Source organism: Pectinophora gossypiella, chromosome 12, assembly GCF_024362695.1.
Source record: "Pectinophora gossypiella chromosome 12, ilPecGoss1.1, whole genome shotgun sequence".
Taxonomy (NCBI): domain Eukaryota; kingdom Metazoa; phylum Arthropoda; class Insecta; order Lepidoptera; family Gelechiidae; genus Pectinophora; species Pectinophora gossypiella.
The window spans coordinates 9,714,521-9,727,562 of record NC_065415.1 but is presented as its reverse complement, the minus strand read 5'-3'; the positions used below and the strand labels follow the sequence as shown (position 1 = coordinate 9,727,562).

The window sequence follows — 13,042 nt, the reverse complement described above, 5'->3', positions numbered from 1 at the left end:
ATTTTCATTTGAAATGTATCATTGCAGATATTCAATTATAATTAAGTAAATGGAGTAAGATTCATTAAGCCTTGATGGGTAAACAATACCGATGGCGTGCGAGCTAGATTGTGTATCGTCGGTAGCGGCAGGGTCGGTAGCGACGGCGGGCGCGGCCGCGCCGGCGACTCTCGCGAGATGTTGCGGCCGAGTGTACCCTTGACCGGTGCGGTGCCGCATGCCGCGCTCAGTCGCCGCGCGGCTCTCTGCTCACATCCTCGTGCGCCGCGTCCTCGACTCACCACCCGCTATAAAGCCGGAGTCCTGCTCCCGACCACTCCAGAGCCATGCGCCTCCGCGGAACCGACGACGCGCCTCGACACAAGCGCTGCCCATCGCGCCTCTTCCTAGTGCGATTCAAATCACATGTTTACTTCTTTAAATGATTTGTTAATTGTGGTAGACTAGTGTGCTAGTGAAAGACAGTACGATGAAGTCGAAGAACGACGATGAGCCGCAGCCGGAGCTGCAGGAGCTGCTGCACAAGCCCAACAGCCTCCCGCTTATCGGCGAGCGCAGGAAACACGGAACAAGTACGTTTGAATTTTGTTCTTTCGGTTTACAGTGTCTCATGAAAATAGAGTGACGTCTCAATAGAATCCGTTCCGGCAATCGGACGTCACGTAAACCGTGCATAATAATTGCTTATTGGTCAAAAAATAATATTGAATGGCGTTTACAACTTCGGGACATACATGTGACATTGATTGCAAAATTAAGATAAATTTTCGGTGATTAAGACATTTTCGTAAACAAACTTGTAGAACTGAAAAAACATTATACTTAGCCAGGTAACGCGGTGGTTTCAGGATGACTACGCGTGAGGCACATTGTCGGTTGTGTGTGAACGTCCTTGTGGTTTGAACGTATTTGTCACTTGTCATTGCCCATTAATTAGGTGCCGCTCAAGTCATTAGTTTTTTCAATAATATGGGAAACTGATTTGGAGGAGTAGGGTTTGAATTCGCAGTCAGTGAAAAAAAACTTAGTTAATATGTAAATAAAAGCAAAATCTTTGGAATGCAGTAGATCGGGGCGTGAGCACTCCAGGCCCCAACTGTTCTAAAGATGGGAAACCAGTTCCGTCGTATTATTTATTACAGAGGCGTATCTAAAATATTAGTATATAATTAAAAACTTGTTCACCGAGACGTAAAATCGGTCACCTATTTGGTGATTTAAACGACGGATTCCCCGCCATTGAAATCTACTAATTGATATTAACGTATACATACCTTAATTATAATTTACCTTAACACCGTCCTATTTAAATACTTCCTAAATAACATTATTCGTTAGGTGTGTAAATCTGCAACTTATTCCAAAAAAGTAATATAGTAACAACTACGAAATCACAATACAGTTGTGATCTTTTTATGGCGACAGCAGTTTATTCCCATTTGAAAAGAAAAGACAAATAAAATAGGTACTTCGAGAATAAAATAGTTGCGAGCATTGATTGTATTCCGATAATAGCCTAGGTATGGTATGGTCTAAAATATGGTCAAGGTTGCCGTTAGGTCAATGGTTATTTTATAACTGACCTGTACATTTTAGCACAGCAATATTAAATTGACCTTAGACAAATAGTATTCCTTCTTTAGAAGAAATATTTCACGTAAGTAATTACAACTTCACAACTTGGTCGGATTTAATTTCATGACGACTAATTGGACAATATAACACGAAACTCGATCATTTATTAAGCTGAATAAATTAATCATTATTGGTCCCTTGTATTTATTTTTGTGTTTTTTCCTTATTAAATTGTGGGTACCGAAAGTTCAATCAACCTTAAAATGTTCTATACTAAGTATAAAAATGTGCATTAATATTTTTTATATCTTTAAATTACCGTATATTGGCTTGATTGATGTTTATTTTAGGATCGTATTCGAGTATTTGGATCAAAATCCCTGTTTAGGTATTTACAGGTACAGAGCAGAGATATACAACTTATCCCTAAACGCTGTTTAGTTTATATTGAGATATACTCTACTGTACTCGGCGATTATTATCACTTACCCTTGACAATAGGGTAGTTTCCCACTAATCAATTCAGTTACTTTTTCTAAACGTCTACTATGGGACACGACACACGACGACACGAAATTACTATGGGATTTGTATGAAAAAGAAACCTGTGACGTCATAGAAAAACGTGACGAAGTGTCGCATATTTTTCGTCACCCTTAGGTATATCTTTATTATATAGTAATCAGAATATCATAATTTATATTTGATCTAGGAAACTACCCAATTATCTACCTGGCACCCTAGTCTACTAAGAAGTCATTAAATAGTACCATCTGCTATTTATAATCACAGACAACGAGGAAAGCCAGTGCGTAATCTCGTAAGAGCTGTAAAAGTGAGGCTGCGACAATAGATACGGTTTCTCACAAGCGAGAAAAAACATATATTTTTTTCACTTTACACAATATTTACAATTTCACTTCGTGTTGAAGAATTCAAAACCTATAAGTAATTTATATGAATTATTGTACACGAACACGAGCTAGCTCGCTAGCTAGCTGTTTCATCCTAACTATAGTCCTTTTCTTATAATCATTTTTTTTTATTATAATCATAGTTTTTAGTCGACTAATTTACTTGTATTTGTGTTAATTTTAGTATATAAAGTGTGTAAAATAGAAATTTGTGTATTTGAAGTGGAAATATTGGTGTAAATTCAAATCAGCTGATTGTCGTACGGAGACCAACGGACACCGACGTTACAAATTCGAAAATACGGACTAAAACCTGGGGAGTATTGCTTTGTTCCATATTATTACATTAGCTAGCGATAAATATTATTGCTATAACATAACAGTACACAGATCACACCAGAGATTAAAGTCCAACCTCACACCCGGCGCCGTTGTAGTCTCTCTTTGTTTTGACGTTAAGTAGAAACATAGTTGACGACAAAAAAACGGAAACACACAATGTTTTTCTATTTATTTACACACTTACAATAACATTATATTGTTGGCATTATATTGTATATTGTAGCAGTGTAAAACATAACTTTTTACTCCACAAATTAGACGTAAATAACGTACACTAACATAATTTTAATTTAAGGTATATTGTATTTCTCTAGTTAAGTGAATTGTATTCTTTTGGAGAAATAAATTTCTTAAACCGTAAATAACGTACACAAAGCATTTTGTTATGTAGGTACTTATTGCAGATTGCTAAGTAAAATATTATTAACAATATTATAGGTATTTTCTATTTTTCTTGGAATAGTTACTGCTGCCTTTCCTTTATTATTTCAGATTCTGTCTAGTATGGCTCCCTGCAGCAAAAAGGACTTAGAACAAAAACTGAAGCAAGCCCTTTTTGAACTACAGGCGTCTCAAGAAGAATGCAAGAAGCTTCTAGAAGAACATGAAGAGAGTGAGGCAGAAGTAATTAATGTAAATAATAGAATACTGTCTTTAAAGAACGAGCTCACCGAGTTAGATGGTCGGTATAAGGACTTGCAACACCAACGGGACTACTTACAATCCGTGATCAACTCACAGGATGAATGTCGAAACAACCATGAGGCTGCTCTAAATCGTATCAGAGAACTAGAGCAACAGGTTGCTATAGCCTACAATACAATAAAAGCTCATGAGGACGAACATTCCATCAACGAGTCACAACAAACTATGGCGTTATACAATGAGTTAGTCCGTGGAGAAAATTGCCAAAATAATGAGTCCATGACCATAGATCTCACCTCAATGAGTGATAAATATAGTGATGATGATGAAGGTTGTGAAGAAACACATAAATTGAGACAAGAAAATTGTGAGCTCCAACGCCAATTAGCACGTTTACAGCAATTATATGGGAATGCACAGAAGGAAATCACTGAACACATCAAGGCAACAGAGTCCCTGGTTATTAATACGGAACGGCTTGAGTCTCTGGTGCACGACCGAAACCTGGAGCTGGAAACACTCCGCGCCAAAACAAGCAGCGAGTCTAGCGAGGATTTACAGCGCGGGGGGTTGGTCGTAATTTCTGGAGCCTCACCGTCCACTAGCGCCGCATGTAACACGCTGCGCGAGACCGCTCCGCGAGGTACCGCGCCCCGTAGGGCTGCGAGACGCAGAGCCGCGCCGCCCAGTGCTGCGTCGCCTATTGCTGCGCCGGCCAGGGCTGCATCGCGTAGGGCTGCGACACGCAGAGCCGCACCGCCCATCGCCGCGTCGCCTATTGCTGCGCCGGCCAGGACTGCATCGCGTAGGGCTGCGACACGCAGAGCCGCGCCGCCCAGTGCCGCGTCGCCTAGTGCTGCGCCGGCAAGGGCCACATCGCGTAGGGTTGCGATACGCAGAGCCGCGCCGCCTATTGCCGCGTTGCCTAGTGCTGCGCCGGCAAGGGCCACACCGCGAAGAGCTGCGAAACGCGGTGTCGTGCTCCCCGACGGTGCGCCGCTGTCCGCAGTGATGTGCGACACCGCACCGCCCAACAACGAGCCGCCGTGTGCCGCGCTGCCGAGTGTCGCGCCGGCCGGTGATGTGCCGCCGGGAGCCGAGCCGCGGAGGGTCAGAGTCCGCGGAGCCTCGAGGCGCGGGGCGTCAGCGGCAGTGCCGCCTTCCGCGGCGCAAGCGCCTGCGGCGCCCCCGCCCGCTACGCCGCCAGGTGGGGCGCTGCGAGGGCCCGGAAAGGTCGCGACCGCATTGCCGGACAACGTCGCGCCCCAGAAAGACTTTGTCCCGCGTCTAACGAAAAAGACTGTTGTGTTCTCGGACGATATAGGCATAGGTTTAGGACCACTTTTAAAAAACTCTTTTGATCATGACATTATTAATGTGTGCATGCCTGGTGCGTCATATTCACAAATCATCACAAAACTATTCCAGTGTACATATGATGCGAACACTACCGTTATTCTTTTAGTAGGCAATAGTACAGGGCTCACAAAACAGCAGTTAACTAAGTATCATAGGTCGCTAATGACTGTTGAGTGTGGAAACTTAATTATTTGTTCGTTTCCATACTCAAATTCATTAGCTAGTGAGGAAAATAATTATATATTTTCTCTCAACCAACACCTTTACAACAGAACCTGTCATCACAGTAATATTATTTATTTAGATTTGAATAAGTTTATTCAAAATTGTTTAATAACGACAGATAGAATATATCTATCTAAGTACTTTAAAAAAATTATATGTTCAGTACTAGTTTTTTATATTACAGACATTTCTGCCAGACCAGGCAGTAAACTTATTGACTGTACTGTCTTCTACAGTACAAAACCTTTTATTGACGGTAGTCAGCCATGTACCACGAATGGTACTTCATCTTTAAACTAGACAATAAGACAAAAGAGAAGCTTGGAATATTAAAACTAGTTCACCAAAATATTCAAGGCTTCTCTGGCAAAGAATTGGACATAGAATTATTTTTAGAGACATTTTTTATTGACATTTTATGTATTACTGAGCATTGGTTTAAGGATTATGAATTGTTATTCGGTTTTGAAAATTATCATTTGGCTAGCGCTTTCTGTCGAAAGATCAAAATACGTGGTGGCTCCCTTATTTTTATCAGAAATAGTTTAAAATATAAAGAACGCAAAGATATTACTGGACTTTCGATAGAGGGCACTATGGAGATTTCATGTATAGAAACAGAGAAACATATTGTTGTGGCCGTATACAGACCCCCATACAGTGCTAACTTCACAGTTTTTGAATCAGTGATGGAAAATGTACTGAAGGTCATATCCAAAGGTAATAAATCCATTATAGTGTGTGGAGATTTTAACGTTGATTTATATGAAGTAGATACAATTACAACTAGATTTCTAAGTTTGTTTACATCATTTAACCTTGTTAATATATTTATGGAGCCAACTAGAATTACAGAAACAACTGCCTCATGTTTAGATAACATTTTTTGCAATTGTGATTTCCAAGATAACAGTATCCTTAACTGTTTTAAGTCTGATCACAGTGGGCAGTTGGTTAGTTTTCCAGTACTTAAAAATGTGCAAAAAATTAAATTTAGTACTCGACCCATCACTGATAATCGGATAGAGAAATATCGAAATAGTCTTATTAGTAACTTACCTTGTCCAAACTTTGATACAGACAATCCTGACGATTTTTACAGGGATTTCTTCACTAAAGAATTTGAAAATAATTTTCCTCAAAAGGTAGTTACCAACAGTCAATCATTCAAGTTCAGTGACTGGGCTACCGTAGGCATTCGCAAAAGTAGAAATACTCTTTATTCTTTATATGAGGAAAAAACGTATACACACGCTGATAGTTTCAAAAGCTACGTCAAAAATTATTCTAAAATATTTCGAAGAGTGTGTTATACAGCCAAACAGATGCATATTAGTAGTAAAATAAAGACCGCGGATAATAAAATAAAGGCAGTTTGGCAAGTAATAAATAGTGAAACAAAGGCTTCTAAACCGCGTGAATTAGAATACAATATAGAATCGGGCACTGGGTTAGTAAAACAAGATAAAGATGTAGCTGAAGTTTTTGATAAATTCTTCACGAACATCCCTGTAAAAACTACAGAATCTCTCAGGTCCTCTCCTGTTCAAGCTGATATATTATTAAAAAGTAATGTTACTGCTTGCACTGAATTATTTGATTTTAAACGCGTTGATCCGAGTAGTATTGTTAAAGTATTCAAACAGCTGAAACTTAAAACCTCGAAAGATTTATGGGGATTGTCTGTCAAATTGATGAGCTCTGTTATTGATATCTTAGCACCATATCTAGCTTACATTTTTAATATGAGTGTTGAAAATGGCACTTTTCCAAATTTAATGAAAATCAGTAAAGTTATACCTCTTTTTAAATCGGGCACAAAATCAGACCCCACGAATTATAGACCGGTTTCTATTCTACCAGTACTTAGTAAAATTTTCGAGAAAATTATTCTCGACCAACTGCTATGTCATTTTAATTTAAATAACTTACTCCACAGCCAGCAGTTTGGTTTTACTAAGGGTCGGTCTACAACAGACGCGAGTGTGACATTTGTTCGACACATTTTCGATGCTTGGGAGAAGTCGCAGAATGCCGTAGGAGTATTCTGTGACTTGTCTAAGGCGTTCGACTGCGTGGATCACGAGACCTTGCTTTTGAAATTGAGGCACTATGGACTAAATAATGGAGCTCTCAGTTTGTTAAATTCATATCTAGGTGGTAGGATACAAAAGGTACAAATCAATAGTACAACTTCTTCGGGCTCTCATGTTCAAATGGGAGTTCCTCAAGGATCCATTTTGGGTCCGTTTCTTTTTTTAGTGTACATAAATGATTTACCTTATGTAGTACAGAACCAAGCTGACATTGTGCTGTTCGCGGATGACACTTCTCTTATATTTAAAATCGACAGAAAGTTAGAGGAATTTGACGAAGCAAACAGCGCTGTGTCGCAGGTTCTAAGTTGGTTTACAGTAAATAACCTAGTTCTAAATGCTAAGAAAACGAAGTGTATTAAATTTGTTCTACCAAACGTAAAGAAAGTAAATAATAACATTAAAATTAACGATGAGAAACTAGATTTTGTTGAACACACAGTTTTCTTAGGAATTACTGTAGATTCAAAACTTCAATGGGGCCCACATATTGTATCACTAGCGGGCAAGCTAAGTTCAGCAGCATATGCCGTCAGAAGGATCCGACAACTCACAGATGTACCCACTGCTAGACTTGTCTACTTCAGCTACTTCCACAGCATAATGTCTTACGGTATTTTGCTGTGGGGTCGAGCCGCTGATGTAGAAACTATTTTCATCATTCAAAAAAGAGCAGTTCGCGCTATTTATAAGCTGCGTTGTCGGGACTCTTTGAGGGAGCTGTTTAAAGAAATAAATATACTGACGGTCGCAAGTCAATATATATATGAAAACATTATGTATGTACGTAAAAACTTATCTCTCCTTCCGAGAAACTGTGAAAGGCATACTTACAATACAAGAAATAAACATAAAATTGCTATTCAAAATTCTAGATTAAGTAAATTAAATTCATCTTTTTTGGGGTTATGTATACGTTTTTACAATAAAATACCAGATAATATTTTAAATTTGTCAGAAAATAAATTTAAAGCTCACGTGAAGCTTACTTTATGTAAAAAAGCTTATTATAAGATTAATGACTACCTAAATGATAAAAATGTCTGGTATTGAATGTGTTCCTCTAGTTATTAAATAACTTGTAATGTATATCCTCATTGGTTTTTAAAAGATGTGTTGCTGTTGCAGTTTCTTGTCATTTCTTCTCCTCAGCCATAACACCTTGCGAAATGACGTAAATTCAAAAATGTTACATTGACCTTCAACAAGTTTATCCATGATAATTACGTTGAATAAATGATTCTGATTTCTGATTTCTGATTTCTAGCAGTATAAATTCCGTACAGAACTTATATTAGAAGAAAGGCCTATGCAAGCGAAGACCTTTCAAGGAATTTTCCTGCGCGCTTCAACCCTATACTAGGTTCGTGTAGTGCAGAGTCGAGAGGTACCGCGCGTCATCTCTTTATGCATTAAACTTATACAAGTGACGACGTATTAAAATGCCATCGTAATGTCTTCTGTTTAAAAGTTCGAACACAAATCTATTCTGCTACAAAAAGCCTAGCCAGAACAATATAATGATACAAATAAGTTAATTCTTCAATTCTTCTTTGGAATCAAATCCCGCGTAAAAAATAAAAATAAATTAATAGAAACGATATTTTTGATATTTTGTGCCTGGCAATAACATATCACCTTAAGTACTTACTGCTTTAGTTTCAGCTTTATGGCTTTCGTGCGCAGCGTGGTATAAATATAACTTGGTTTATGTTTATATTTTATAATTTTCGAACCACAAATATTTATCAGGTATGCTGGTCTAGTTCGGTAAAATCGTTTAAATAGATGCAGCGAACTTTGCATAAAGTGGAATCAAACTGGAATAACTGGTTAGCATAATAATAGTGTTAATAATTGAAACAAACAAACTTTAGCAAGCTGCAACAAGTGAATGTACGTAGATATTTACTTCCGTTATATTATCTATATTTATTTATCTCAAGTTCAATAAAGTAACTGTTAGTTCAGTTGTTTTCTTCCTGGAGATAAAAAAAAAACTCATTAAAACAATTGTAATTAATAATACGAGTATCACGTTCAATATTAGTTATGACAATGGCCCCGATTCCTGCAGACACCTCCTAATTTTATTTTAAGTTATACCCGTCATTTTCTTATCTCCTGAAAGGCGCGGATTATTGAAAATTGTTAATTTTAAATTGAATGAATAATATAGGCATCTCGCTGATATGCAATTCAACCCGTTTGACGTGTGTTGACAACTTAATTCTGCCGGGTTATTGGCCAATATAAAAATTTGGGAGGGTTTTTTAAATTTCTGTCTAAAACTGGCGTATGTTTGATAAATTCTATACCTGTCGATTACCATTTCCTTTTCGACGGATAACAAAATGACAGATATTACTTAAAATAAACAAACAATGTGTATTAGAATCAGCACTATTGTTAACTTGTTTTCATGAAGTTTCTGATTATGTTCATGTTCAAATCGTATATAAGTAGAAAATCGTTTACTTGTATGGGTCTTTCATTTAGGCGAGATTCTCTCTTTTCTCTGGTACAAGTACCAGAAGTAGTGTATTCAAGTTCTGTTCACATTAAACTGCGCTTTTAATCCCTATTTGCGCCAGGCAAAGCCACAAGTCATTCGGTGACTGACCGAGGAAAAACGGCACGCTTTTCGTAGATACCTATTATGTTTATGATAAGCTATACTGTACACCGCATACTACATAGTAGTGGAAATAGTGGTCATAGGTTACAAGGAGTGGAAAATTCTGAGCTATTTCTTTCCGTCTTTGGCTATGGAGTGGATGACATTTTTACAAGTAAGTACCTAATACATAAAGACTTCCAAAGCAAAAAAGAGATGGCATAAAGTATTTTTTTAACCTGGCTAACGTTTCTTCGTTTATTCTCATTAAAATTCTAAACATCTGTAAAACAATTCTTGTCACTTTGACCAATTGCTCTCCTGAATACTTATTAAACAATTTTCGTGTAGAAGAAAGTGGTTTCACTCTTTTTAGTGTTGTGTCTTAGTTATGCATTGTGAATTAGAAACTTTATTTTACCATAAACTATTAAACCAATCGGAAAGGCAAACTGAAATTTTGCGACGAAGTAAAAATAAGATTTATTAGGTGAAATGATATCTAGCCACTTTACGATATACTTAGTCTTTAATGTAGCCAGTCATATTGCGACCTACACAATCTGAGACCAACCCAGAACCGGAATATTTTATTGATACGACGATTATGGGTAACTTTTCATATCAGATCATTTAAAAATATGTTTAGACATCTATTTCAAATTATGTGTGATAGCTATACTACGGAATTCGACTTTATGATTTTGATAATTAATTTTTAATTATATATAGATTGTTGTGTCTTATGATCGAAACATGAATTCAATAGAAGTACGTATTACATGGTTTCCAAGATTTGTGCCCGGTTAATGGTAATGAGTGGGAGGGGGAGTGGCAAATATTATACTATACATCTCTGCCTACCCCTTCGGGGACGCAGACGTGAAGCTATGTTATGTTGTTGTTATGTTATGACGCATGGTAGAAGATGATACATGAGGAATGGGTCAACGGTTACAAAGTAAATTATAATTATATCGATGTCTTGTCCAAAGACTTTGTTACCTACAAGTTACGCTATATAAGTCACGAATCCTATGCATAATATAACAAAGATAGTTATCATAATATCTTAAATTCACTTCGAGCACGACGTGACATGACCTCAGTAAATATGTATTTACTATGTTAGGTTGGTTCGACCAATAAGGCACGGCTAAAATTATTACCATAATAAAGTATCACACTTACCAACGGCTATTATCTCGTCGTTTAGGTTTAGCGATAGTGGTTCTGGCGAAAATAGACAAATACTACTTAATACTCTTAGATATATAGTAGAGTAAAATATTACCTGAAATATACTCTCAGTACAAATTGTTCCCTATTTTATTGTACAGATAGAGACAAACTACATTATTAAATGACTGACCGAGGGCTCACTGAGGATATTCTTAAAATTATTTTAATTTACCGAACTAATTTTAAGATGTTTGAAAATTTGTTAAACTTTATTTAGAGGTTATATTTTGTATGTAGATTTCCTTCGGACTACTTGCCGAAGTGACAAAAAATGAATATCTAGAATGTATGTACCTACAGCGATCGAGGTTCTCACAAAAAAATATTTTGAACAAAATATTATTAGGTCATTAATCTGCTGTCGATTGAGTTGCTATTATAATATTTCAAATGATGTTACTCTGATAAAAATAATATATCATACATAGCAAACAGGCCAAGGTAGTGCCTCCTACATTGCCTGGTACTTATTTTTGTAGAAGGTACAATGGTATAAGTTTTTTACAAGGTAAAAAACGCAAATGTAGTTTAGGACGCCTTACGGCTCGGTGGAACGACGATTTGCGCAAGATCAGGCAAAATAGCCTATTTATGCCTCTGACCAATTTGCCTACTCAACCTTGACCCTTCTAGGCACCACGAGACCATGCCTTCGTTTCGTGTCCTGAACTAGATGGACACAGGCTAACTATAATATCCCTTCTTATATCGACATTATGATTATAAACAATCGATTAATAATTGATTAGTTCCACATATTTATATAAATCAGTAGGAACACTTAGCTGCTTAAGCTGGTAAACACGAATTAGTGTATTCCAGACGTGTTCGCAGTACTGCGATTTCGATTTATCTTGTTTAGCATAATTTGAATAGAACATAATATTGACCGGCGAGCGGTCGTCGGACGAATCTGCGTAGACTCAATGTCATGTGCGTGCTTTGCAAAACTAAGACGCAAATTGTGCAACTGTTGGGAGATTAGAACGACGCGTTTATACCGACACGACACGACACGACTCGGTACAAAATGGATATAATATAAAATATAAAATAATGGCTGGCTATTCGCACACGACTCTTTGCGCGTGGAATTCTCTTATCGCGCGCATTTTCTATCCCCTTTTTCATCCCTTAGAGTGTGATTACCGGGACAAAAAACTCTTTCGTTCTTCTCTAGGTTTCAAACTATCTTTAAGTATATCAAATTTCATCTAAATCGCTACAGTGGTTTAAGCTTAAAATGGTAACAGACAGACAGCGCCGAGTTGCTTGATGGCTGTCGTTTGGTAATTTACCTATAAAGGAATAAAATAAAATAAATTATTATTTAATGAATAGGTATTTTGTTTTTATTTTAGGAAAACGAAAAAAGGAATCTCACTGCTGAAAGTAAGCTGCTAAGTACCCACTTTGTGTCCGAAAGAGCGTTTCAGTATTTTTATACGCAAGTAATAAAACAAAATTTGACGTCACTAGAGCATAATAGTCTGTGACAAGGTGCGAGTAGATAAATAATAAATTTCCGCTACGTATTTACTGACCCGCCTCGCTTGAATCTAACCACATTCCAGTGAAAATCTCGAAAAATCTAGTTGTTATTTATTTGCCACAGGTGTGATATAGTCATAATATATATAATTACATTTAGAGAAATTAGCATTTTAACTTTGGCGTCGCAATATATCTATGAAAATTTTATATAATTACTTATGTAAAAAAACATATAGGATTATTTGGAAAAAATAGTGATCGGCACATTGGTAATACCCGAAATACGCACAAACTTGCCTTACATGTGCATAAAATCACTAATCTTTTAAGGGGCAATATATACGTTTTTACAATAAGATTCCCATCGACATTCAGAATTTACCTTTGAACAGTTTTAAGACAATAATCAAACAGAAACGTTGTGATTATCTAGAAGACATAAATGCATGGGATTAGCTGTCTAGGAACTGATATTAGGCAGCCAAATTACTAAATTGTATAATAGTATTTTTTTTTAATAACTAGCTTTTCTT

The 13,042-nt window shown here is 37.1% G+C and overlaps 1 protein-coding gene across 1 annotated transcript in view; it reads left to right on the top strand.

Moving 5' to 3' along the window:
* The first annotated feature begins 211 nt into the window (after positions 1-211).
* The window catches only part of LOC126371234 (organic cation transporter protein-like), a 52,180-nt gene continuing 39,349 nt past the window's right edge, over positions 212-13,042 (top strand). Inside the window, exon 1 of the mRNA XM_050016501.1 lies at positions 212-572. Within this exon, the coding sequence (XP_049872458.1) occupies positions 470-572 (103 nt within the window). The 5' untranslated portion in view covers positions 212-469. The remainder of the gene's footprint in view (positions 573-13,042) is intronic.